Source organism: Ixodes scapularis, unplaced genomic scaffold (assembly GCF_016920785.2).
Source record: "Ixodes scapularis isolate PalLabHiFi unplaced genomic scaffold, ASM1692078v2 PGA_scaffold13__105_contigs__length_92229423, whole genome shotgun sequence".
Taxonomy (NCBI): Eukaryota; Metazoa; Arthropoda; class Arachnida; order Ixodida; family Ixodidae; genus Ixodes; species Ixodes scapularis.
In genome coordinates, this window is record NW_024609839.1 from 89,392,645 (window position 1) to 89,420,250 (window position 27,606).

Consider the following 27,606-nt stretch of genomic DNA (forward strand, 5'->3'; position numbering starts at 1 on the left):
TTAACCTTCCAATGCAAAATTTTTTGGACCACTTTTTTCGATGGTTTCGTTCAGGTAAGCGGTGACTGCCCCGAACGTTTCATGCAAAACCTTGCCGGCCAAAAGTGGCAGGGGGTGCTTTGTCGCGAACTCCATCTCTTGACAAATGGTGTAAGCCCTCAGGGTACTTCCTCCGTGCTGAAGAAAGTTTTCATGTAAATCAATCATGTCCGTTTTCCTGGTGGTGAACATCTGCAGGAAAATTTGGCATAGGTTATAAATAAGATTTTATGTTTTTTTTATAAATCCTAATACCTCCGAAAAACACCCGCCGGTCAACTTTTCGTCAAACCCAATTTATCCTATAAACCTAAAATTACGAGATCATTATTTCAACAAAAAACCGAAGAACAACAACAAAGTAAGAAACCGTAGTCTACAAATCGGTTCGGTACAGGGTCTGAAAGTTATAAACTGGTATATTCCAATGGAAATTGTGAGAGGGCAGTTGGTGAGTTTAAATCACTTTAGCATTCTACTCCGCGCAGCAGGCAGATTAGGTGAATGGGATGGAAAGTAAACGAGTTTCCCAGCTTCTAGGGCCAAGTTCTGATTGTAAGGTATGGGTGTCTAGTGAAGGAACACTTTTCTGGAAGTTTTATTGTGGGACAGTTAGTAATATCATAGACAAGGGCGCCAACGCCGACTTTCATATATCATTCCATAGTTTCAGTAAAATAAATTCGCTTTTATGACGAAATATATTTCTTAATAAATTCCGAAACACTTTGCATGTAGGGCGGAAAAAAACCTCCGAAAAACGAAAACACTAGTTATAACCTATTAAATACCTGAAAGTACCGGCTTCGATTGCGAAAACGAAACCCAACTTTTCGGTCCGTATAAAGAAACTCCATATTGCAGAAAGCTGAAACTCCAGCAAAATGTGACGCTAGCGGTGAACAGAACGTTAGAGTTTCCCAACATCTCATATTCAAGGACATTTAGAGAACGTCAAAATTTCTCAGCACCTCAAATACATTTTTCAACCCTTGAAAAGAAATTTCTCTGGAACAATATACGGAACTATAGCCGTTAAACTCCAGAAAAAGCTGAAGCGATTGCAAACTTTGAAGCAAAGTGCCGAACAAAAGACAAGGAAACCACACGCGAGCAAAACGCAGCCTCCAAATGCAAACAAAAGTCCAAATGGACAGCCCTAAGTACGGAACCTTCATGTGCGCACATGAAGGCACCCTAGCTCTAAGTATGCCCCCCTTTATGCGTATTATTGTCATTTTTGTTTCCATGTCTTTGAGTGGCATGTAACGCTTAGAGCTTTCAAAGTGCTGGTGACGTCCTTTGGATTTTACAGACTGACCCCAATTTTGTCTGATGAGAGAGTGGTTCCCTTATTGGAGGATTGTGACAACAACGTTAGGAACGTTCTAATGGAACATCTTCCGTAATCGCCAATTCAGGAGGTTTTGACATGCAAATGTATGAGCAAGTTTTCAAGCAAGCGCAGACACTCCCTCGGCCAAGGAAGCTAGATACTGCTGGTTTTATTGAGCAGCATTGACCTAGATTGGGCTTTACTAAAGCCACTTTTCTGCCTACTGTGGCTTAACGTTTGCTCCCGAGCTCGTTCAAAACTTAAGATGTGAGGAACAGCGCGCAAAAAGACGAGGACAACGAGAGTGGAGCACAGGACGAGCGCTCGTCATGTGCTCTACTCTCGTTGTCCTCCTCCTTTTTCGCGCTGTTCCTTATTTTTTAGGTCATGAACCAACTCGCCTGCATCGCCACCTTAACTCGTTCAAAAGCGTTTCTTTTATCTTCCGAATGCGCGCATTAATTGTTCCATCCTCAGAATCCTCAAACGCAGCTTTCGCGTCAGTTGGAGCCAATTATTTTTAATCCGATAGATTTCGATTCTGGAATCTTGACTTGGATGCATCATTAATGGTTTGAGCTGATTCGTAAAAGGTGCAGAGTAAAGGGCTTTGTCAGTGGCTTCATAAACATTCTCTTGTGTTACCTGTGTTACCCTCTGGACCTTGTGGGCACCCTGGCGGCTCCCCAGCCAAGTTGCCCGACTGCGAGGCAAAGGTGCCGAAGTTTTCCCGCGTGGCGGCGACGTCACGCCAGCCACGCGCACATCGGATGCGCCGCCTTGATAAGGCAGATCAGAGGCGGCGCACAGAGAGTCGCTGCTTGGACTCCGGCAGCGCGGTAGCAATGTTAATCGTCTTGTCCATGTCCAATTAAATGTAGTTTCTTGTTGTTGAAACCGTTGGCTCCGTGTTATTCCTCCGGGTCGGGTATGCAGCAAGGCAAACCGACCACAATGGCGCCCAACCGTGGTATGCTACCCACTCGCAGGAATTTCACGGGGCTTGGTTTCTTCTTTCGGTAAGCCTTTTTCATATTCCCCGTGTTTCCTATCGTTGTTTCGTGCTTCCGTCACGTCCACGTTTGTTGTATTGGCGTGTTTGTGACCGTGTCTTTGTGAACGCGGCAATCGTTTTGCGCGCTTGTGTTGGGTTTTTGGGGGCGTTTCTTTTTTTGTGCTCGCAGGCATGCTCACGCGGGAGCAGGAAGCCGCGATGGCCGCAGCAGCACAAATGAACCTGCTCACGAAGGTCACGGAGATGTGCGACTCCGTGATGCAGCGCCTGGCCCACACGCCTGGCCAGCAGGAAACCCCACCGCGAGAGCCCAGACCACACTTGACTGTTCCGGTCTACATGGGGTACGACGACGTCAAGTCCGTGGCAGACTTCCTGGGCGAGCTGCAGACGTACCACCTTGCCTCCGGTGCCTCAGAAGCCTTCATCGTGGACCGGATTGTCCCGCTGGCGTTACAAGCCAGCGCCAGGTGCTGGTTGGGGTCACAGGCCCCCTTCACCAGCCTGGCGGACTTCCAGACAAGGCTTCGCGAAGAGTTCCTGCCTGCAGGCTACGCGACGCAGATTCTCCGAGAGCTCGAGGCAAGGACGCAGCACCCGGATGAAAGTCTGGTCCGGTACGTTCGGGTCATGCAAGAGCTCTTCAAGAGGGCGGACCCGAAGTCACCGGAGTCGGACAGAGTAGCTCGGGTCAGAAGACAGTGTCACCCAAGGTACCACGTCTACCTGATCAACCGCACCTTTGAGACCCTTGAAGAGCTAGCCCGGGGCGCCCGCCTCATCGAGGAAGCTCTTCATGCCGAGCGGAACTACGTGCCGCCGCCACCAGCCAAGTACGCGCTCGAACCGGCATGCGCATGGCGGGGCCCCGAGGCCTCCACGCAAGTGGACTGTCCGAACGAGACCTCCCTTCCCCACCACGTCAACCAGGAGAGTTGGCGTGGCATGCATGGTGATATCCCGTGCGGGATAAGCGTATGTTCGCCTAACTCTCCCCGAGAGGTCCCCGGAGGTCACAGCGAGGCCCGTGAGGGTTTCGGGCGGGGGTCGCCGCGACAGGTGGGAGGTCGTTGGCCGTGCCCTATCGTAAGCTGGGGCCCAACGGAGATCACCACTCAAGCGAACCATCTTCATCAGTCTGCTCCTGCAAGTGCTGGCGAAAACTGGCACGGTGCGGTCGCAAACCCGCAGCCCAGCAGCATTGACCCCCGCCGCAACGGAACAAGCCCTCCCCACAACAGCCAGTCGCAAGCCTGGTGGAGGCCCTCCCATAGTGGTTCCTTATCCGATCACTGGAGGCCGTCCGACGGGCACCTCGGTGCGGGTGGCCTAAGCAGGCAACTGTCGTCGGACTGCTGCTACGACTGCGAGCAGCCCGGCCATCACCGAAAGCAGTGTCCAAGGCTTCTGGACACTACAAACAAGAGGTGGCACGAGACGGCGGCAAAGGGCCGGAACCAAAACAACCAGGGAAACTACTACGGCCGGCGACGCTGAAACCAGACAGCCACTCGCCGACGGCCGGTGCAGTCCCTGGGAGCGGTCAGGCCGCGGCACAGATTCCATCGGTATGTCGAATCCAGCCCGAGCCTAACATCATTGAACCGCGCATGACAATATCACTGCTCGATTTTCCCATTGCCGCACTTTTGGATTCTGGGGCCGCTATCTCGCTCATAGGGGATTTCGTTTTCGAACTCTGCAAAGCAAAAAAGATAAGCCTCCGGGAGTGCGAAACCCGTTTGCAGCTAGCTTCTGGTACAGCGATAACAGCTGGAGGAGCCGTGAGGCTGCAGATTCGGTTTAATGGAAAAAAGCGACGTCAGCGATTTCTTTATATGCCCGGACTTGTGGTACCTGTGATCTTGGGCCGAGATTTCATTACAGGCGAAAGCATGACACTCGACTTTTCTGGTGGTGGATACCGGCTGGGACAACAACCGGAGCTGACTCCGTTTACCAAAAGGGAGGACTGCATCCCTAACTCGACCACTGCAGCCCACTTCACCACGGTGCCAGACGTCTTGCCTGCCGGCGTTCGAGAATCGTTGCGAAAGTGCCCCGCAAGCAGCCAGCAGAAGCAGGAGCTGCAAGCCGTCCTGGAGTCTTTCTCACCGATGTTCACGGAAACACCTGGAAAGACTGACATTCTGCTGCACCGTATTGAAACCGGTGACGCGCCGCCTCGGAGGTGCAACCCTCGACCGATCAGCGTCCACAAAAGGGCACTCCTTGATGCGGCGCTCGAGGAAATGATCGACACCGGTTCAGTACGTGAGTCGAAGAGCCCCTGGGCATTCCCCGTTGTTCTCGCCCCGAAAAAAGACGGAACAGCCAGACTCTGTGTGGATTACAGGCGGCTTAACGATGTGTCCGTACGAGACAGCTACCCTTTCCCCAGCATTTCCTCCGTGATGTACGCGCTCGGTAACGCGACCGTGTTTACAACGCTGGATTGCAGTCGCGGGTTCCTTCAGATAGAGATTCACCCATCAGACGTTCCAAAAACGGCTTTCATCTGCCACAGAGGGTTGTTCGAGTTCACCCGACTGCCGTTTGGCTTGTCTAACTCTCCAGCCAGTTTTCAACGCCTGATGGATGTTGTACTTGGGAACTCGAAGTACGAATTTGCCATGGCATACATGGATGACGTGGTTGTTTTCTCGAGAACTATCGAAGAGCATGTCGAGCACCTTCGCATTGTACTTGAGCGAATGCGTAATGCTGGGCTCACGATTCATCCCGGAAAGGTTCAGTTAGCCGCGTCCAAGATTAACCTCCTTGGATTCGTTGTGGATAACGGCACGCTCCGCCCCAACGAAGATAAGTTGCGCGCGCTAACGGAATACCCAAGCCCACATGACGTAAAGAGCCTACAAAGATACCTCGGAATGATTGCGTTCTACCGGGATTTCATTCCACACTGTTCCGAGATATCGCAACCGCTCAATCACCTTCTAAAAAAAGGCGTCAAGTGGTGTTGGTCCGAACAACAACAATGCGCATTCGCAGCCCTTTCAAAAGCCGTGACTGACAACGCTTGTTTATAGCTCCCAGACTTGAACAAGCCGTTCGTTCTGCAGACAGATGCAAGCGACTGTGGCCTGGGTGCTGTCTTGCTGCAGGAGTATGGCGGTGTGCTTCGGCCAGTTGCTTTCACGAGCCACACGCTAACTCCAGCCGAGCGCAACTACAGTGTCGCAGAACGTGAATGTCTCGCCATTATTCATGCTTTGAAGCGATTTGATATGTACCTAGATGGCGCAACGTTCCAGATTCAATCTGATCACTTAGCGCTATCATGGCTAAGGGGACTTAAGAATCCAGCTGGGCGTCTTGCTCGTTGCGCGCTTACGCTACAACAGTACGACTACTCCATTGTGTACCGCCCGGGTTCAACTAACAAAGTTGCTGATGCGCTCTCTCGTGCTCCACTTCCCGAGGAACACTCGCAGGATACCCATGCCTTGGTGACCGTCGCGGCCACTACACGAGGATCCCCAGATTCACGGTGGGGTACATTGGTGAGCCGCGGGGAGCTTCGCAAGGCGCAGCTGGATGACGGACTCTGCCAACGCGTGCCGCCCAAGTGACGAGGAGTTCGACTCCTACATGATGAGCGACGACGGCCTCCTGCTGCGCTACATCCCCCAGGCCGACGACGATCCGGATGGCTCGACATTCCGGACCGTGATACCCCGCAAGCTACGTAAGCTTTTCATCCGATACATGCATGACTCTGCCTTGGCAGGACACAGCAGTGGGAGCAAGACTTACGAAAAGTTATCCCAAATTGCTACCTGGCCAGGCATGAGGCAGGATGTGCTCCGATACGCTCGTAGCTGCTCGGTGTGCCAGAAGGCAAAACCACGTGGTGGCCAGCCCCCCGGTCTAATGCAACCGATCGCGAGTCAGAGCCCTTGGCAGATTTGCTGCTGTGACGTCATGGGCCCCTTCCCACGTAGTACCCGGGGTAATCAGTACTTATTCGTGGTAACCGACCACTTCACGAAGTGGGTCGAGTTATTCCCTTTGCGGAAGCTGGATTCGCAAAAAATCTGGGAGTGTCTACTCGAAACATTCGCTAGGTTTGGCTTTCCTGCACAGCTTGTAAGCGATAATGCCTCCTATCTCACGAGTAAGGTGTTTGTGGACGCATGCGCGGTACTGGGAATCAAGCACAAAAGAACTTCCCCGTACCACCCGCAAGCAAACATCACGGAAAGGGTAAATCGAAACCTTAAGATGATGCTAGTGGCCTACACCGAGCGCCACAAGGACTGGGACGCGAAACTGCCCGAGCTGGCATTCGCAACCCGTACAACCACTAATCGGTCAACGGGTCTCACTCCTGCCCAATTAAATTTCGGCAAGGAGCTCGCATTCCCGCTTTCTAACAGCCTCCTTTCTACAGAGTCTGGAGGAAGGCCTCGCCCCTACGTGAAGTTCGCAGAGGACCTGCGAAAGCGTTTCTCCGATAACCTTCGAGAGGCCAGAGAAAATCTAGACGTCGCCCGGGTACAGCAGGCTGAACAGTACAACCGGGGGCGACGTGACTTGCAGTTCGAGGTGGGAGATATTGTGCTCCGGCGCACTCACCCACTGAGTGACGCCGCTCGAGGCTTCGCAGCCTCCCTCGCCAACAGGTGGGAAGGTCCGTTTCGCGTGCGTGAAAAGTGCTGGCCACTCACTTACAAACTGGTTAACTGTGAGTCTAGTGAGGAAACCGGACCTGTTCATATCACCGACCTTAAACGATTTTTTCAAGCAGAAGACGAAGATTTCTCGCAGGACCGGAACGACACTGACGGCAGTCCCGTTCCGGAAACCCCCTTGTCTCCACCGAGGCGGCGGTATAACCTGCGACGTCGGTGACACCAAAGAGAGAGGAACCCTTTTTTTTTTTTTTGTCTCCTTGGCCTCTCTCGCATTTTGGGGGTAGTTGTCTACTTCCACGGATCTGCCCCCTTTTCAAGAGAGGGGGGAGAAGATTGTGTGCCCACCTCAGATCCGTTATTTCAAACTTTCTGGAAGGGGTGCGAAGATGACGTTAGGCTCAACCCTCAACTGAGCTCCATGTCGTCTGCTTCCTTGTTTTTCTGTGGAGCTGGCTCATGGACACCACCGTCACCACAGCCGCCATCGGAATGACACGGCGGCCGGTCTCATGGTGGACCGGGCCACCAAGGACGTCGGCGCGCCAGGGGCAGCCCAGAGAACCATGGACCACGTGCAGAGCAGCCACCTGCTGGAGGCCTGGTCCAGAACAAGCTCAAGCGACAAGCTGGAGCTGACCGAGCCGCCGCGCTCGTCAGCAGCCGCCGCGCTCGTCCAGCAGGCGCCGGCCGGACTTACAACGTCAGTCCGCCCAACAGCGCCATCCACCCCCTGACGCCCACAACGTCTCCCGTCATCGACATGCCGGACGAAGCTTGAGGGGGGGGAAGTGTGGGCACCCTGGCGGCTCCCCAGCCAAGTTGCCCGACTGCGAGGCAAAGGTGCCGAAGTTTTCCCGCGTGGCGGCGACGTCACGCCAGCCACGCGCACATCGGATGCGCCGCCTTGATAAGGCAGATCAGAGGCGGCGCACAGAGAGTCGCTGCTTGGACTCCGGCAGCGCCGGTAGCAATGTTAATCGTCTTGTCCATGTCCAATTAAATGTAGTTTCTTGTTGTTGAAACCGTTGGCTCCGTGTTATTCCTCCGGGTCGGGTATGCAGCAAGGCAAACCGACCACAACCTTCATACTTTTTTTTTACAGTTTGAAGGTAAATGCCTTGCCTTTGACTGGTGGAACTCGCTCCTGGTGGTTTATCATCGACAGAGGCCGCTGTCCTCAAGCCGATGCGTCTTCTAAGTGTGTCGTTCACTCGCGTACTCAACAAATCTGGCTGCCCGACCAACTTCTAGTTCGGCTGCTAGTGGTAGGCAATACCGGGTTGCGTGCCAAACCCCGGAATCACGGCGAGGCATATTACGAACTCTTTGCGGAATGCGTCATCAGCCCAGCCTACCGCCAAACTAAAGCACGCCAGGTGCCATATTTAGGATACGTGAGTCCCCATTGTTTCTAAAATATTTCGGCGCTCATGGTGTTGCATATCCTCATATGTCGCAAAGTATACTTTGATTGCAGCCGCTAAATCGCTTCTATAAGTTTATGAATATTACATGAAAATGTGATTTTCAGCGAAGTCATTACAGGTAGAGCAACGCCTTTCGACTTTTATATTCTAATGTTAACAGCTTTCAACCTACTCGCGAAGTAGCCACGAAAGTAATTAAATTAAGTTTTCAAAGAATTTTCAGTCCACTCAAAGTAGTTCTTGATAAAAGTAACTCGAACACTATTGTACATACATTTTCAGATGGGTATTGTGTGCCTTATCTTGATACTTTTCTTGAGTATTTGACACAACTCTGCATTGGCGCGTGCTTGTGGTATTAATTTCGGCGAAAAATACTTCTCAGCGAGGAAGAAAACAATATTGGATTGTTTGTTGACAAGCTTGTTTCACTGAAATAAGCGCCACAGGCGCCTACCGTGTCATTTCTTGTTTCGACATAATTAGGCTGGGAACTTCGACTCCTACAAAGAGACTCGTTTTTCTCTTTTGTCTTTTAGTCCGAGTGACATCACGTTCTGAAATTTTCAGAATATATCAACACCGCTGTCACATTCTGATGGGGTTTGAGCTTTCTAGAATGCGCAGTTTAGTTATGAAAGCCAAAAAAGAAAAAGGGGCTTGATTTCCTCTATCGAAGCAGGTAGATGGAGCAACGGCAGGGCACAAGGGAGCCGTACGCGTAGATGAGATAATATTGACAAACGATATTGTAGTTCAGTATCTGTGCAGACTTCCCTTTTCATCAGGGTGGAGAATCAAAATTGTGATTATTTAAATCGGGATTTGGATCAGACAACTTTTACTACGATTATTAAAATCAAACCTTTCCCCTCAAAAAATAATCCCAAAAATGTTTTTGATTTTTCATTTGCCTATCATTTGATTCGTTTTTTTTTTTTGTTTTTTTTTTGTATATTTTTTTTGAAGATTGCAGCAGGTTGAATACGAGCGGAAAGCCGTGCTCTTCTGAGGAAATCGGAACGTTGAGCTCTGTTTCTCCTCACATTTCGTTTGTCAGTTACCTAACATTCTACTGCAAGCAAATCGGAACGCGAAATACTAAGGGAATTAAAGCTCTTTTAACTAGCTTACAAATAATTATTTTCGATCTGCCATGTTTAAACTTCAAGTGGTGATAAAGAATCACTATTTTCTACCTACAATGATTTGAATCAGGTTAATCTGATTTAGATAACATAAATCTGGTTGAAGTCCAATACAATGATTTGTTTCATTTTTCTAAATCACGATTTTTTTCTAACTTGCTTTTTATGCAGGTAAAAAACTTGAGTTTACAGCCTTGAGGAACGACCGTCTTTAATGCTTGGATGAATCAGTGGGTAGTTGGTAATCCAAGCTTCAATTACCAACTAGCCCAAGCATCCACAGTAACGGCCGTTCCTAAACACGTTTCTGGGTTGCTGAGAAGTTTAAAAAAAAATAATTGTAACCCTGAAGCGACGGCACAAAAGTTTTCTGACAAAAGTAAAACAATTATGTTATTGTTTTTGCGCCAAACTAATGCGTTAAAACAACACAAGAAATAATAGCCACAGCGTGAAAAAAAAGAAGAAGAAAAAAAGCCTGGTCCGCGCGTTATAAATGTGAAAGTTTTTTTTCTTCAGTACTCTTAAATCTATGAAAAAATCAAACGTCGATTGACGTTGCAGTGAATATTTATAGTTCCGTGAATGGTTGTAAGTAACCATTAACGGAACCTGGAATGTGATTGTTTTTGCGAGAAAAAACGACCTTGCAAGCGAAAATCGCGTCTCAATAACCAAGATGGGCTCTATTGTACTTGCTTCCTTATACAGGGTGTTGTCTTAACTTTTCACAGACTTAAAAGAAAGTTGTAAAACCTACACTAATGCAGTTTATGTTGGTGAGCTATACTCTAAGCGGCACATACTATGGGAGCTAATCATTCCGATAAGTGTTTAATTCACCAATATTTGTTTAACATTTTATTAGTGAGAATAAATATATAGTTCGAATTATAAACTTGACGAGCGTGATCAGAAAGCACTAAATCAGTCAAATTTAGGAACACTTCTAGCGCGTGGGAAGAACAGTGGTGCGATAAAGTTACCATCGTGCAACAGGCGCAAGGTTGCTGGTGCGAAAACGTAGCCGTGCGACTTTTCTGTGCCTGTTGCACGAGAGCTAACTTTAGCACACTAGTGCGCTTTCCACAGTCACTCTATAATTTACGATTTAGTGTTTTTTTATTATATCCAGCAAGAAAATACTTGAAATCATATCCTTATTTTATCTGTTTAAAACGTTAATAATAATAAAAAAAAGATTAGCCGGCTTATCGTGACAGTTATTCCCCTACTTTATGTACCCTGGCCGCATTACTAAACTGCACAAACAGCAGTAGTCTAGGTTTCACGGTTTTTTAAACGGATATGTTTTTATTTATTTATATGGACCTATTTCTTACCTTCCACAAGGTGGACAGAAGCCGATTGTATGCAGCAGCGTGATTCATCTTCTCTGAAGTTCTTTTAAGCAGCGCCTTAAGGTCGAGTTTCCCTGTGGACAAACGAACAAGAAGCGGTTTCAATGCCACAACACGTTATCACTTAAAAATGTCGCCCAAGTTCAAATCTCGGCTTTATAAAGCGAGTAGGGCTGTAGTTAAGACACTGCTCGCACCAGGAAGGTAAACACCAAACACCCATTGGAAGGGGTACGAATGCTCTCAGGCTAGCTGGCGCGAGCTACTGCCCGATAAGAAGGGTATGCCAACAGCCATCGTTTCGTTTAACCATATGTCAGACAGACCTTATCAGCAAACCTACAGTATGCGCGATAAGCGTAATACACGGGCTTGACAAACTATTATGATCTAGATTTGCATCGCACCGGGGTGCGATCATGTATCACTACTGCGTGATGCACGTTAAAGGGATACTACAACGAAATTTCGGCGCTCATTTTTTTGTTTATATGTGTTCAAAGGAGCAGTATCACATCAGACGCACCAGTCTCTTGTTGAAAAGACACGGAAAGGAATTTTAAAACGAATTAAACGATTAGCAAAAAGCACCAGGTGGATGTCGCTAGCGCCTCGCTTGTAATGCCCGTCTAGGAACCTTGACAGCTAGTAAACGGAGGTTGTCTCACCTCCGGCCACCACGAGAGAAGAAGGGGAGGAGGAACTCTCCTATCTTCGAGAATCTTTTTTGTGTGTTTCAGAAGTCACTATTGTTCCTATACAAGATTATAAAAGATTAACCGTCACTCAGAATTCGTACAAAAGCAGCCGCTTCGGTGGCTGGAACCGCTAGGACATCCTCTCGACCTGAGCCTCGCCGCAGCTTTGCTCGTCCCGAGACGAACTACGTCACGACTCTGCGGAATGTGACGTGCTTTCCGCTGGCTGTTCTCCCAGCGCTTGCCAGAGTGGGCCGTTTATAACGAAAAATACAGCCACCAGGCTCAAAATACAAACGTGCGATTGTCGTTTACGGATAGTGTGGATCATAATCAACCTACTTTTGAACACGACGGGTATATTTCAAATTTCGTTGAAGTATCCGTTTAAAGACGAGCAGTCGTATTGTCCTGGCTACTTTTCTCATCAACAGCGTAAACCAGTGTCGCCTAACCTGAAATGTAGACCGGCCTCACAGTGTCTAAGCACCAACGTCGAATTTGTCTGTTTTTGACAAAAATGGCCGAATCCGACTAGGCGCCGGCTACTCATGGCGTTACTTATGGAGTGACGTTGAGGGGCAGCACGTAGTGCCACGCACAACCCTTACTTTAAAAATAAAATGTATTGGTGTAGTGCAAATTACAGGAAATTACAGTGATAAAGTTTCAGGCAAGTGGCTTGGAATTACTGAAAACATGTAAACATATTTAAAATTTGAACAGTTTTAAACTTCTTATATATTTATGCGATAAATTTTTTTGTTCAATTCAGGAATAATATTAATTAAAGAGTGTCCACGTATTCAAGCCGTTATATCTGAATACTGTCAGCGCATGACACGAGAACAAGCTAAGGCATTCAAATGAGATTGAAAAATATTTTAAACAGCATGCAGTAATTGTTGTTTAGATTTTATCAATACAAGAAACAACAGGAATATGCTCTTTGTTTTTCTAGCTTTTACCATTCCTATTTTACCCGGGACCACCTTTGCGTAAACTCTTGCTGTTATTTTTTTTTTGTTTTGTTTAAATCCTGCATTCACTCGACTGCTGCGACTTTTGCTCGAGTATGTTTGCATAATCCAGTACACGGCATAGTAGTCTCCTTGAGTTGTCGACGAAGAGATCTTTCGTCATGGGCTATGATACCTGGAACGCACGTCCTTGGCTGGTGTGTTCACGGCGTGCAAAAAGAAGATGGACCCTCGATTTAGCCCGATGACGTCATGGAAGTGCATGTTGTCGAGAGCCGCGATCCTGGCGGCGTCCCAACAGCGGTGGTGGATGCGAGAGCACCCGTGCTACGCTGCAAGTCTCCCTCCAGCCTGACAGACCACGGAAGCTTCGGCAGACAGCAGTCGGGACGCCGCGACAACAGCGACGTTCGCGTTCGATCGTGCTTCTCGCCAGCAATTTTACGACCAACCGCCAGGACCGCGACCTCTGACAGTGCGACAGGCTGGCTTCCGTGACGTCATTTGTTGCCTCTCAGGGACTACTTTCGAACCTATGGGCGGGACGTTGGACGCTAAACACATCGGTCGAAGGCGCGTTCCATGCAGGTACCGTAGACAAGACATCCGTCTGCTTTGTTTCATTTCTCCTCATCGCTATTAGAAACAATAATGATAAAGCCACAATCACACTGCTCATACATCGCGTAAAAAGCACGGGGCACGCTACAGGCATGATGCCAGAATTTCCCGCGGACACGCCTCAGGTACATTCAAACCTTTTTTTCTTTTGCTTTATACATTTAGTTTTTAACAAGTAAGTTTTTTACATAGTTATTGTTACGAAACCGCCATACGAGGAAGGCTTCGGACAGAGTCTGCAAACTGCCTCTTGTACGATGTAGTAGCAGCGCGAAAGCGGCTAGAAAGTTCAAAAAAAGAAGAAGAAACTTTCCGTGGGCCACGGACGGAGGGCCCCTTTTTTGCGCTACTAAGGACATCGCAAAGAGCTCACCGTGTCTCGTCAGCGGCGACGAGCTGAACAAGACAATATCGAACGGGCAGAGGCACTCCGTCTCGATGCTCTTGGTCAGGGAGGGCAGGGCGTCTTCGGCAACGCAGCCGGGCGACAGCGTGACGAAGATGTACAGCATCCTTTCTTCCTTCGAGAAGTGGGTTTGACAGGTTTCGACGGAAGGCGATCGGAACAGGATGGCTGTCAGGCGATCACCATAAATCGTTCGGCTGTTGTACTTGAAACTCGAGTCGTTCCTACCCAGGAACGTGAAGACGTTCCCGCATTTTTTCACTCGATCGCCAGAGTCTCGAAGAAGTACCGGGTCGACGTCTTGCCACGTCTCGTTGCCTACGAGACACCGGCGGTTGGTTCCACCTGGAAAATCGAGTCCCGAATAACTGAACGAACTAATCTTTTAGATAGATGACTGGATGGATGCACCCCTTGAATCGAGCGGCGACTTGTGCCACCCAGCCAAGTAGCTCCAGATTAAATGATGTCTATGTCAGTTTTAACCGTTATCTGTCGCTTAATTTTAGTCACCATTCCTCTAAATTTTTTAAAGTAAGCTGCTTTACTTATTGAAAACGTTTTGTTTTAGGGATTTTTTAGGTCCCTGAGGTAGTCAGCCTCCTCGCGAAAGGTCAGCGCCATCTACCGGCAAAGCATAAAGCGTGTTTGGTGGCCTTCTAAAAGCCTATAACGAGACGTTGGTTTAAATGAAGACCTAAAAAGTTGCTGAAACATAAAAAGAAAAAATTGGGTTGTGTGTATGTTTATACAGCTTAGAACTTGGTCTGCCAGAACAGGCGACGAGTCTCCCAGCTGTAGGTGAGAAATTTAGCTGGCGGTACAACCATGTATCACGCAGTAGTGGTACACGGTTGTGTATCACGCAGCAGTGATACACGGTTGTGTATAACGCAGTAGTGATACACGTTATCCAGGAACCTCCTGGATAACGTGCACCGCGCAATAGTGATACACGACGGCATGCCGGTACGATGCTCATCCAGATCGAAACGCAGGGGTGGGGATTGAACCCAGGTTCCCTGGGTTCTGCAGCGCAAACTTTTGCTCCACGTACTCCGAGCTGGAGTGCGCTAGCCCACTCGGCCACCGATCCCCCAAGCTGAAACATCATCGACAGCAATGAACAGCAACTCTGTTGTCCTAGTATGTTTGACACTGTTGCAGCCCGTAACAGCTATTACGTCTGTACCACTGTCGCAAAAAAGGCTGAACACAATTGCGGCGTGTTGCAATTAAAATTTTTGGGTGCCCTCGGCTCCATGCTGCCATTGACTGTTGATACCGTCCCGTAACCGCCATCAAAGATGGCGGACAGCGTGTCTTATGCTACCACGCACGCGCATAAACGACTACGAAAAAAAAAGAAAAATAACAATACGGATGGCCATAAATAACCCTGTGAAAGGCTCATTGACCTGCCTCGTGCAAACCTTAGAATAACCTACGGGAAGACTGGAACCGATGTTTTGCGAAGAATATTTAGAAGCCGAGTTTCTCAAAGAAACATCTGTCGGCAGTATCATCCAGGACGTTCCTTTAATCGTCTTAGTACCAACTGGGACCGCCTTTTTTGTTTTGTTTGTTTTGTTTCAAGCTGAATATGATAAATAATATCTACGTGTAAGCAAACACACGATCGCTGGAATAATTTGCGGTGTTGAATTTATTGCCGAACGCATGTAACAATAAATGGGCCTAAATTTAGATCAATGCTCAACTTTATTGTTTAAAAAAACAAAACAAGACGGTGTAAACGAAATGTAATACAGTCGTGCCCCTTTAATATAGACCACGTATATATAGTACTCCGTTATAATACAATAATTTCGTAGACGAACTGGAAAAATAGATCATTTTTCCTCCTTTTAATGAACAACTCACACTATATAAACGATATTTGATGGGAAAGTTTCCATATTAAGCTGCACCTGCTTCGAGTTATTTCCCATTGTAAAATATCTGAGCTGAGTTCTTTACCAGGCAAGTTAAAGAATCGTTTAATGCACCCTTATTGTTTATATTGTTCTTCCGTGCTCTTGCTTGTTTTGTTTAAACGCTGGATTTTAACAACTCGCTACATTCTTAACGGCACCGACCGGCATGACAATGCAAGTTTTAGAAAAAGATGGCGGCGTATACGTAGATCATATAGCAGCAGATTAAGCTTGAAAATGCCCCGTTCTTTCAGTGGAAAACGAAACTCTAGACGGAAACAACGTTTTTTGGCCTTCCCGAAGGGAGGACTGGCGCGCAAACCTTTTTTCAGCACTGAAAAGGAGAAAGGGCACACGTGCTCGTACCTTTGACTTGATTGCCGAGAAAAGTTGCCCCCGAACATAGTTATGCATGTTCACTGTAGCAACTCCTAAGAAAAGACGGATCACAGTGTTTGGGAAACCTATTTTAACCATTAGGATGGTGCGCGACTTACCGATGAAAAGCCTGCCTTCCCCTTCTTCAATGACTTCCCCTGAATCCTTCCGCACTTCGAGTACGGTTCCAGCTAATGGATCGCCAAGGGGGACAGCGCTGTGAACAGAGCGAGCACTCCCTCAATAGGCCTGTTGCACTGGGCCAGGGGGCGCGAGCGCGTCTACAAGACGCGACCATGTAATGTTGGCTTCAGCGTCTGCAAAACGCGACCATAATCGTGGTGTTGTAGCGTCCGACGACGCACGCGCTATGTTCGAATACCAGCGTCTGTCAGCATCTGTTCATGCTCGTAAAAGGAAACAAAAACAAAATAAACTAAAATGTGCCCTGATGTCCTATCGGAACGCTAACAATGTATTTTTTTCAGCTATTACGTTCATGTTTTCTTTCATAGCGCCTTCCCACAACGCGAGGGAGCGTACGAACGCGCAACCTGCTCCTCGTTTGCGTCCTGTCCTCACTTGGTCCTCGTCTTTGCTGCGATGGACAAGAGATGGCGCAAGCGGTCGCGACGCCAACTGCCGCCAACGAACGAGCATACGGCGCCGAGAGCCGGCGTCATTACCAGACGATATTTTCAACTCCAAAGCGATGCGAGCTTTTTTGGTATCAGCTGCCAATACATTATTTCACCGTCCTTACTAATAAAACATATTGAATGGACACATAATCTATTAAAAAAATGGTTCGTGGGGATATTTTGACTGTTTTTTTCGGGGTACTGATGTCGTCTGCTTTGCAGTCCCTTGTTGTTAGCGCGTCTGTTTTTGTTTCGGCGACTGTCGCCGCCTGCGGAACGCGCGCAGCTTTTGAGTCGAAAAGACCGTCTGCTGAAGACGCCGGCCCTCGGCGCCGTATGCTCGTTCGTTGGCGGCAGTTGGCGTCGCGACCGCTTGCGCCATCTCTTGCCTACCGTGCGAAACGGCGCCATATTGTTTGGAGACCGGTAGCTTTATTGTAAAAGCTCGGTTCCGAAGCGCTTACGAAGACGCGGTCCAACAGCTCGAATCCAGCACTTCGATCAAACGCGCGCATCCGCTCCTAGTGCGAAAAGGTATTTACGTGGCTCTTGCTGACACTCTGGTAGTTGAGACGTATCTTCTTGAACGTCAGCTCGCTCCTGCATCTCCTAGGCCGCGAAAAACGTCGCGGCGAGTTGTATCTATCTAAGCCGCTTTGCAAGCGTCCAGCGCGGGCCGGCTTCTTTTGGCAACGATGACAGTTGTGTCGACTTCGTAGCGATCGAGTTCGTAGCGGTCGACGAAGGTGGGTATCCCGGCCTCGGCATTAGGGTCCGTTTAAATCGTGTTAGCGCCGACATTTCATTGTACGGCCACGAACCCCAGACAAGCTGTGGCGGAAAGGCCGATTGCGTTTGTTATTAAATATCCACGTGGTCCGAACCATGCCGAGCCCTCCGATTGGTAGTTCGTGTTGCCGATGGAGTCGTCGCCATAGCAACAGCCCGCATTAATGAGAATCGGGAGCTTGCGGAACACCGGAAGTTCTAATTTTTTCGACCGAGGACGTCGCTTTCCTCCTCTCACTTAAAGGGGCACTGACACCCCAAAGGTCGTATTTATTTTTATTGTCTAAAACGATGCAAGTTGCAGTCATAGACACGCAAAAAAAACCGCATCGCGAAAAAAAATTTTCCCGCGCGCGCGCGCGCCTTTTTATTTTTGGCGTTTGATTTTCCCGCCTCTCGCCTCCTCGCTTCTTTTGATCGGTGACGTCAAAAATCAGGAAATTTAGAAGCTTTGTAGGCGACATCTCTATAACATTTAATTACGGCAATCGTAAAACATGTTTTTTAACGCAATTGCGAACGCACTACGGCCCTTCTTTTTGAAATACCAAAAATCGGGAGTTCGTTGTGGTGCCGTCTCCTGGATTTGTGTCCTCCAACGGAAAAGAGGCGACACCGCTCAAAACCGGTCCGCCGTAACGCTGCCGCTCACTCCTTTCCTCCTCGCTTTGGGTCGCCATGGCAACAGCAGGGAGTGGTGAAAGGAAGTCGACTCTCAGGTCTCCGCGATTTTTGACGTCAAGGCACCGGCGCCGATCGCGCGGGAACTTCGAATTCGGCATTTGGAAATTGTTTTTTTACTTCACAAATACTGAACTCCCAAATTTCAAATTTTGAGGGTAATGTCCCGGCATCGTTTTCAATCGTTTCGGATAATAAAAAAAAATATGATTTTGATGTGTCAGTGCCCCTTTAAGAACACATTTGTGAATACCGATTTCTTCTCTTCTTAGGATGTTCTTAACTTACGAACTTCTTAGCTAAGTTGTCGTAACCTAAGAGCCTTTTGGTGAATCTGGTTTCAGATGATTTGCGCCAGTTAGTATCGTATCGCACGCAAGTACAATTCGATTTTGATAAACATGGTGAGTTTTCTTAGGCTTGCCATATTCGAAATAAATTCAAAATCACATCATTGGGAATGAAATTTAAACTGTTGCAGACGGCATACTCTAGTCATTCCTCGCGCATTCGCCATGCGTTCGTCGTCTGCAACAGGCATCTTGAGACGTCTTGAGAACCGGAAGCTGACGTCGCAAAATTCCGGAAACTGCCTATTCTCGACAAACTTCTGTCGCAGTAGGTGTGAAATCTAGACTCCCTATATCCTTTCTTTCTATGCGTTTAAGCTACACGTATGACCTTTGACTTCTTGTTCTTTGGGTGCAAAACCCAGTACCATGTATTCGTCCATAACAACGCCCCTTGCAACGGTATGTTTGCAGCGGTGACGTCACACTTACGCCGTGAAGTAGAAGAACAAGCAAATAACATTTCTGCACTTTACGAAAAATTGGCATTAATCACAACGTAGTGGAAAATCTGCTAAATTGACAAAGCGCTCATCAACTTTCAATAAATAATATAATGTAATAATACTACCCCGTAAAACTGCCGAAAAAGTTTTGCGTTTGTTGATCTATGTTGGTATCCTTAAAAGAAATGATGAATTACTCCAGTTAAAACACATTTTTGACTGTTTCCAAAATCAAAGAAAAATAAACCCTCGTTTTTTTCAGTAATTTTTTCCGACCTTCAAAATTTTCGCAAATTTTACATCCCTAATGGTACATCACGCACGAAACTGCCCTATATAAACCTGCTGAAGCGCTGCTGAGAAATGGTTCAGGAAAAGAGTGGCTACTTACCCATTTCGTCGTTTACCCTGAGACTGGGGGGGTTTTTTGAAGAGCAGAAGAAACAGAAAAAACAGACAGGTCTCAAACTAGCCTGTACTTTGACTCTTTTCTCGCTACTTACCCATTTGACCCGAGATTAATTTTTTGGCAGGTGGCCCAACACGACACCTCGGTGATGCCGTACAAGTTGAACAACTGCGTCGCATTTCCATTGCTCTTCCAGCGCTTGAGCACTGTAACTGGAGGACACTCTTCGCCTCCCAGAGCAAGGATTCGAAGGTTCGTGTCCGGGGACAATAGGGATTTCTTGATGAGGTTGGCTCCGATGCTGAAGAAGAAGCTAGGAGTTGCCTAAGCGGAAATGCCAGGTTTAATAAAACTTTAGTCGTATAAGCCTGAAGATGTTAAGCAGGGCCTGGCAAAGGTACTCCGAAAATGTATCCCGGAATAGAAAATACTGAGATACGTGTATTTTAAGGCCAAAATACAAATACTGAGGTGCATTTTTTCTTTCACGCAACAAGATATGCATGAGATGAATTCCCAAAAATAGGAAAAAACGCGTCCCGGAATACAAATACAGGTACACACTGTATGTTATTTCCCTAACGAGGCCATGCTGCGCGACGGATATAATGATGCAGTGCATTTCAAACAACCTCATTTGTATCGCAAGCATCAAAAATGGCACGAAATAGTAACATTCGAATTGTCAAGCATTACATACGTTTGTTTGCTCAGAAAACGAATTTACAAACTTTCAAAGCGAACTGCTTACATTTCAGCATGAGTAGCATAATTCAAAGGGCTTATTACCATGGTACCGACGATTTTGTCGAAGTACCAAACAATCGAGAAAAAAAGCCTCTTTACTGCATCCGAAGCGAATAAGTACCGCCTTGATGGAAGGGAACTGCTGGAGCATTGAGGCACCATTTCTGGGGTTCGACAAGGTAGCAAAAAACTTCCGACTTCATATGGGAGTTTCCTGATTTTGGTAAAGACAAGGAATCATTGCCTTCGAAGTCTTAGAAAACGTGGACGTGGTCTGCCCGAAACGAGCCCTGCTTTGCCACATTCCCTATTTGTAATATTATAATATTTATTTTGGCCTTTAACTTTGAAATGATAGGGTGCGTCGTAAACTTTCGTCTTAAGCTCTTCTGAATAAACCAAAAAAAGGGGGTGGATGCTTAATGTCTATCTCTAACCAGGCAGAGGACTGCCGAACGTTCACCTTCAAGATATTGAACAAGAAAGTCAGACCCATAGAATCTACAGGAAGTTAAAGACCTGGGAACATAGGTCGGAATTTTAGGTCGCCCTCACGCACCCTCACCCTCACAGCACACTCACCTAAGCCCCTCACTCACCCTCACTCTCACAGCCACACTCACCTAAGCCCCTCACTCACCCTCACCCTCACAGCCACACTCACCTTCAGCCCCTCACTCACCCTCATCCTCACAGTCACACTCACCTTCAGCCCTTCACTCACCCTCACTGAACCTCACGGCCCTCACGCCCCTCACACACTCATGGCCTTCACGCCCCTCACCGCCCTCACAGCCCTCACGCCCCTCACGCACTCATGGCCCTCACGCCACTCACCGCCCTCGCGCCCCTCACTCACTCATGGCCCTCACGCCCCTCACTCAGTCATGGCCCTCACGCCCCTCACCGCCCTCACGGCCCTTACGCACTCATAGCCCTCACGCCACTCACCGCCCTCACGCCACTAACCGCCCTCACGCCCCTCACGCACTCACCGCCCTCACTCACTCATGGCCCTCACGCCCCTCACCGCCCTCACTCACTCATAGCCCTCACGCCACTCACCGCCCTCACGCCCCTCACTCAGTCATGGCCCTCACGCCCCTCACCGCCCTCACGGCCCTCACGCACTCATAGCCCTCACGCCACTCACGCCACTAACCGCCCTCACGCCCCTCACGCACTCACCGCCCTCACGCACTCATGGCCCTCACGCCCCTCACTCACTCATGGCCCTCACGCACTCACCGCCCTCACGCCACTAACCGCCCTCACGCCCCTCACGCACTCATGGCCCTCACGCCACTCGCCGCCCTCGCGCCCCCCACTCACTCATGGCCCTCACGCCCCTCACCGCCCTCACTCACTCATAGCCCTCACGCCACTCACCGCCCTCACGCCCCTCACTCAGTCATGGCCCTCACGCCCCTCGCCGCCCTCACGGCCCTTACGCACTCATAGCCCTCACGCCACTCACCGCCTCACGCCACTAACCGCCCTCACGCCCCTCACGCACTCACCGCCCTCACTCACTCATGGCCCTCACGCCCCTCACCGCCCTCACTCACTCATAGCCCTCACGCCACTCACCGCCCTCACGCCCCTCACTCAGGCATGGCCCTCACGCCCCTCACCGCCCTCACGGCCCTCACGCACTCACGGCCCTCACGCACTCACCGCCCTCACGCCACTAACCGCCCTCACGCCCTTCACGCACTCACCGCCCTCACGCATTCATGGCCCTCACGCCCCTCACCGCCCTTGCTCACTCATAGCCCTCACGCCACTCACCGCCCTCACGCCCCTCACTCAGTCATGGCCCTCACGCCCCTCACCGCCCTCACGCCCCTCACGCACTCACCACCCTCACGCACTCATGGCCCTCACGCCCCTCACCGCCCTCACAGCCCTCACGCACTCACCGCCCTCACGCCACTAACCGCCCTCACGCCCCTCACGCACTCACCGCCCTCACTCACTCATGGCCCTCACGCCCCTCACCGCCCTCACTCACTCATAGCCCTCACGCCACTCACCGCCCTCACGCCCCTCACTCAGTCATGGCCCTCACGCCCCTCACCACCCTCACGGCCCTCACGCACTCATAGCCCTCACGCCACTCACCGCCCTCACGCCACTAACCGCCCTCACGCCCCTCATGCAATCACCGCCTTCACGCACTCATGGCCCTCACCGCCTTCACGGTCCTCACGCACTCACCGCCCTCACGCCACTAACCGCCCTCACGCCCCTCACGCACTCACCGCCCTCACGCACTCATGGCCCTCACGCCCCTCACCGCCCTCACGGCCCTCACGCACTCATATCCTTCACACCACTCACCGCCCTCACGCCACTCACCGCCCTCACGCCCCTCACGCACTCACCGCCCTCACGCACTCATGGCCCTCACCGCCCTCACAGCCCTCACGCACTCACCGCCCTCACGCCACTCACAGCCCCCACGCCCCTCACGCACTCATGGCCTTTGCGCCACTCAAGCCAGCATCAGATGGGGCAATTTCGCCCAGAAACTTGACGTCGCAACACCAGCAACACGGGCCGCCCGCGATCACACGCAGCAACCAATTGCTGCAATTTGTCATCATCATCATGAAATTTTATTTTTCGTGCACTATTTAGACACAATTACGCGTTATAAACGTGTTTTTATGCATTTAAATCGCGTTGAGAATATTAATGTACCTTTCTGAAACAGTTTATTTCCAAAAATGATCGATTTCAAACCAGAACCAAGTCTTTCGGTGTCATCATCTCCGGCACGAGGTATCACGCGAAAACTTTGCGTCCCTGATTGGATGCAGCCGCTTCAAACGTCTTCGAATTGCTCCGAGTTGCTTGATTATTTCGAGCCGGACTCCAACTCAGCAATTCGTGTCGATCTAGGGAAAGCTAGAGAACAACCCGCCATCAACACCAAATTTGCTGAGAAAGATGCTCCGTCTGAAGGGGGCCTCACGCACTCACCGCCCTCACGCCCCTCACGCACTCATGGCCCTCACACCCCTCATGAACTCACGTCCCTCACGCCTCTCATGTCACTCACTGCCCTCATGCACTCATGGCCCTCACACCTTTCAAGCACTCATGGCCCTCACGCCACTCACCGCCTTCACGCTCCTCACGCACTCATGGCCCTCTTACCCCTCACCGCCCTCACGGCCCTCACGCACTCGCGGCCCTCACCGCTCTCACACCCCTCACGCCACTCATGGCCCTCACGCCACTCACCGCCCTCACGCCCCTCACGCACTCATGGCCCTCATACCCCTCACCGTCGTCACGGCCCTCACAGCCCACACGGCCCGCACGGCCCTCACTCACCCTCATACTCATGAATTTTCCTGGTTCAGAAACTCACTCACCCTCGCCTCACCTGTGAAGATGAGGGTGAGTGAGGGCCCTCATGAGTAAGGTTTGCCGAGGTATGCCTGGGAAAAACAACTGACTCCAACTAATCTTTCTTCGAACCATTTATGTTTTTCAAGTTAGGTGATTCCAATCTCTCTTCCCCCCTTCTCCCCCCCCCTCCCCCCACTACCAAGGTCGCAACGTCTTAACGACATTGGGCTTCATTAGCGGTAGTTTTTGTCCAACATGAAAATGCAGCGATGGTATTGCCAGTGAAAATTTTGAAGTGGGAACAAGACTTAGCACCGCTGAGACGCCGGACGTTAGTTGCTTTTTTTTCTCTTTGTTGAGTTTATTCAGCCCCTGCTTCAAGTCGCGTTTTATACATACTGACGTTATCGACTTTTTTTTATAGTGGCTTCCGTGGTGATAGGCGAAAATGCTGCCGTCTGTATAGGATCTGCATTGGGCACTGCCAGCATCGCCAGCACTGAGTTGCTATGTTCGCATCTCTCCGCAGGCTATGTTCGCATCTCTCCTGGCTTTACAGCTAATGAGTGATGTCTATCTACTGAAATAACACTTTAAGAAGAGTAATTATTTATCTGCAAGATGTGGCACCCTTTCAATGTCTCTTCGTCGCGATCAGGGCGTTTTCACGCGACGTCAATCCGCCATTTTTGTTAGATGTCAGCGTGATGAAATTTATAAGCTTTTGTGCACTAACAATTTGAGGCTGAGATGTGAATCCTCGGAGTGCTCGCATTGTGCACTAGCCACGCTGATCATGAAATAAAAAAAAAATACTGGACAACATGACGTCGGGAAAAACACTCTACAGCACCCACGCATGCATCTTCTTTCGAAAACGAGGTGTTACATACGTGCTTTAGACAACCACTACCGTGGTTCCTCACCGGGATATCGGCGGTGGCATTACCCCTTTGTGTCCGCGGGGTCCGGGCTTAAAGGCATGCCTCGGAGGGGTAGCGCGGTGGCGGATATGTACGATACTAACCTCTCTGAAGTCGTTGTGAACATTAGGAGTTGACTTTAAAAAAATGTAAAATATTAACAGCGTCAAATAAAACGACGAAGACGAAGTACACAGTATACGTGCCAAGTCTCGCATCCAAAATCTGTGAATTTTGTGAAGTGAGACTTGGGCTCGTCACAATTCTATTACACATCGTGCTTGTTGTCAGAGTGCCTGTCAGTCGTGTTCTGGTTTCCGATGCCAGCGCAATCTAAGCACATCTCTGCTCTGTTCCAAGAGTTCTCCGGCCAAGATGTGTGTTGTTCTAGAAATCTTCGCAACATGCAGGTCTGCCTCGCAAAAGGACAGAGTACGTAACCTGTCTACAAGAAGCAAACGTCATATGCACATCTTTCAAGAACGAACAGCTACTGCTCTTAATCGAAGGACACTTTGTGTGGAATGTTACAGCACCGAAACATAAGGTAATAATAAAAATATTCGACGCACGTGCCAGTCTGAATAAGGACGATGTTCTGCTTGTTGAGGCCCATTTCATTTAACGCATTTCCTTATCAGTAAAACTTCAGTATCAACTAGTCAGCCGTCGCTAAAAAAATAGGTGTTGATAAACACGGATATATTAAGACTAACCATTTTGACCAGTGTTCAATATGGGTTTTCCTTTCGTGATATTTTTCCTCTAAGCTTAGTAAAAGTTAAGAGTGCTTGTCTTGTGTTTAGTTGTGCCTGCCCTTTGTTTTCGCGCGGTTTGACTCCAAGTGCTGTAGAATTAGTTAGACCTCATCTATACAATTGGTACCATTTGTCATCAGTACCTCTAAAATACTTTGATGTGTTCTGAGTAAAGAGCAGTCATGCGAGATTGTAAAATGGATGCGTAGAGGTATGTAGCATATGACTGTTCTGTACTTCTTCGTAGAAATCATCAAAAAAAGGCAAATTTACCTGCAGGAAGCTGACTTTGTGCGTTGTCACAAGCTTAACAATCTCTGAGGGTGTTTCCTTGATAACTTCGGACGGGATAAGTAGGGTCGCTCCCGATGTCAACGCCAAGAAGATTTGTATCACGATGGGATCGAAGGTGAAAGGACATATCCCGCAAATGACGTCCTTCGGCGTGATGTTGAAAATCTTCCTGCAGAAGCAGCATTTTGTGCTTAAAACGGAAGCATAAAAGACCGTGTGGAAAAAAAAGTGCGTAAAACCGCCGCTCATAACAACTGGATCATTAGTCATGCTTCAAGCACACATGATTTGAACGTGCCTGCAGCCTGTGCGCAGATAATTCTGTTATCGTGCTAGCAGCGAACACTGTGTTTTTTTTTATTTTTTATTTATGCTGTATTACCCGTGTGACTGTGGTTTAACAGAGCTGAGTAGACGTTGTCAGACGGTGAGACCTCAAGCCTGCCAAGTTTGGTTTAATAATTTCTCCACTTCCTAAAACTGGATACAGAGTGACGACATGCTCGAGTTAAGAAATTCTAGAAGTTAATTAAGCACGTTTCTTTACAGCGTACAATGGCGTATTTTTAAATAATAATTTCGACCAAGTTGGGAAACATTTTGCGTTATAAACAGACAGCGGTCTGAATGTGAGAAGTCTTAATGAATTCACATTTAGCAGCGGTCAGATTCAATCTATCTTGCTTTAAGATATTAGCACCGAGCGAAGATAAAGTATTGAAAGGGTGGTCACACACGAATTCGGAAGGGCGCCCACGAGAGCGCACGACGGGAGAGCGCCGTGATACGAGAGTGCATGTTCGCATCTTGGGAATGATCGATGTTTGAGTCTTCAAACACATGTTTTCTCAAATAGAGCTGATAGCACATGCTTTCTCAGATAGAGATAGAGAGACAAAAATCTATAAAAAAAGAAGGTCCTAAATAATTTTCGCGACTCACCACTACTAAGATTTACTACAAGTTTTCCCGCTCATAATAATCCAAGTGCCAGATTTTTAATCCGAGTGTCCCTGAATTTAATCCAGATGTACACCAATTGAATCCAAGTGTCAATGAATTGAATCCAAGCTGTCAACAATTCAATACCAACGCCATTCCTTTTCAATCGAGAGTCATTCATTTTAATCCGTTCATATTTGTGAATGAACTATGACCACTAACTAATATGTTGCAACGGTTTTAGAAGTTTAAGTTGTTTCGAAGTCATTAATGACTTTTCACTGCATATTCGCGTTGTATGACTGCTTCTCTGGTGAATTTTAAATCGGCCGCCGTCTGGAATCAAGAGGGATATGCCTCTCAGACCATATCGTGAATTGTCGGATATTTGCATGTGTGCTTTTCTCTTGCGTGTAGATATATTTCTCGATTGTGTTGATGGTATTTTGTTCTGTATGTTTCTTTTTGTTTTCTAATTGCAAATAGGTGTTTTTGTTGTACATTTACGTATATTTGTTCGCACTTTAATTTTTTTTAATTGCGGAACAATATTTTGGAATAATTTTATGTACAGTAGTATGACATTTTTTGTGCTTTCTGCATAGAATTTTATATACCCTCCATGAAAAGTTTTTGCTTGTTTGCATTCAATTTATATGCAATTTGTTCTACGCCAAGAGGGGGTTAACGCCTTGTCCGCATCACGCCTTTTGCTTTAAGCCCCCTCTTCTTACCAGATCAGCAGGAAAAAATAAAGAATGGATTAATGTGTGAATGAATGAACAAAACACGTGAAATACTGCTTTTGTTAGGCTGCCTACTCGAATTGCAAGTAAAGCATCACGTGGCGTCGCCCCAATAGAAAGTACGGTAAGATTTCAATATATATTTTTTTGCATAATCTTTATTTGCCTTTTTCTCTTTAGCTACTTCGCATTTACAGATAATGCATAGCATGTCGGGAAGGGCAAAGCCTCAGTATCTCGAGAATGCGTTTTGTTTGGGAATCTCAGAAAAGCCGCCGGTGTTTGTGGTAATCAATGCTACACTCGTAATACTTGTTCAAATCAATCGCTTACTTAATCAATTAGTAAAAGCAACGCTAAATAATAAAAAAAGCAACGCTGGATGAAAAAAAGTATTGAGATGGGAGAGTACTATTACCTCAAGTGAATCACGTTAGGCACGATGCAACAGTGGGGCACCTGCACAATCTTTGAGTCTCCAGTTGATCCCGAAGTCCACATTATGTAGGCCAT

At 48.4% G+C, this 27,606-nt stretch overlaps 1 protein-coding gene across 1 annotated transcript; it reads right to left on the reverse strand.

Annotated features, from left to right (window-relative positions):
• Nucleotides 1–27,606, reverse strand: LOC8034286 (beta-alanine-activating enzyme-like). The gene is made up of 7 exons (XM_040212899.1): nt 27,512–27,606; nt 25,385–25,574; nt 19,415–19,644; nt 16,124–16,221; nt 13,657–14,034; nt 10,967–11,058; nt 1–231 (listed from the first exon to the last, which is right to left on the reverse strand). The coding sequence occupies exons 1-7, from the start codon at nt 27,604–27,606 to the stop codon at nt 1–3; spliced, it is 1,314 nt and encodes a 437-aa protein (XP_040068833.1).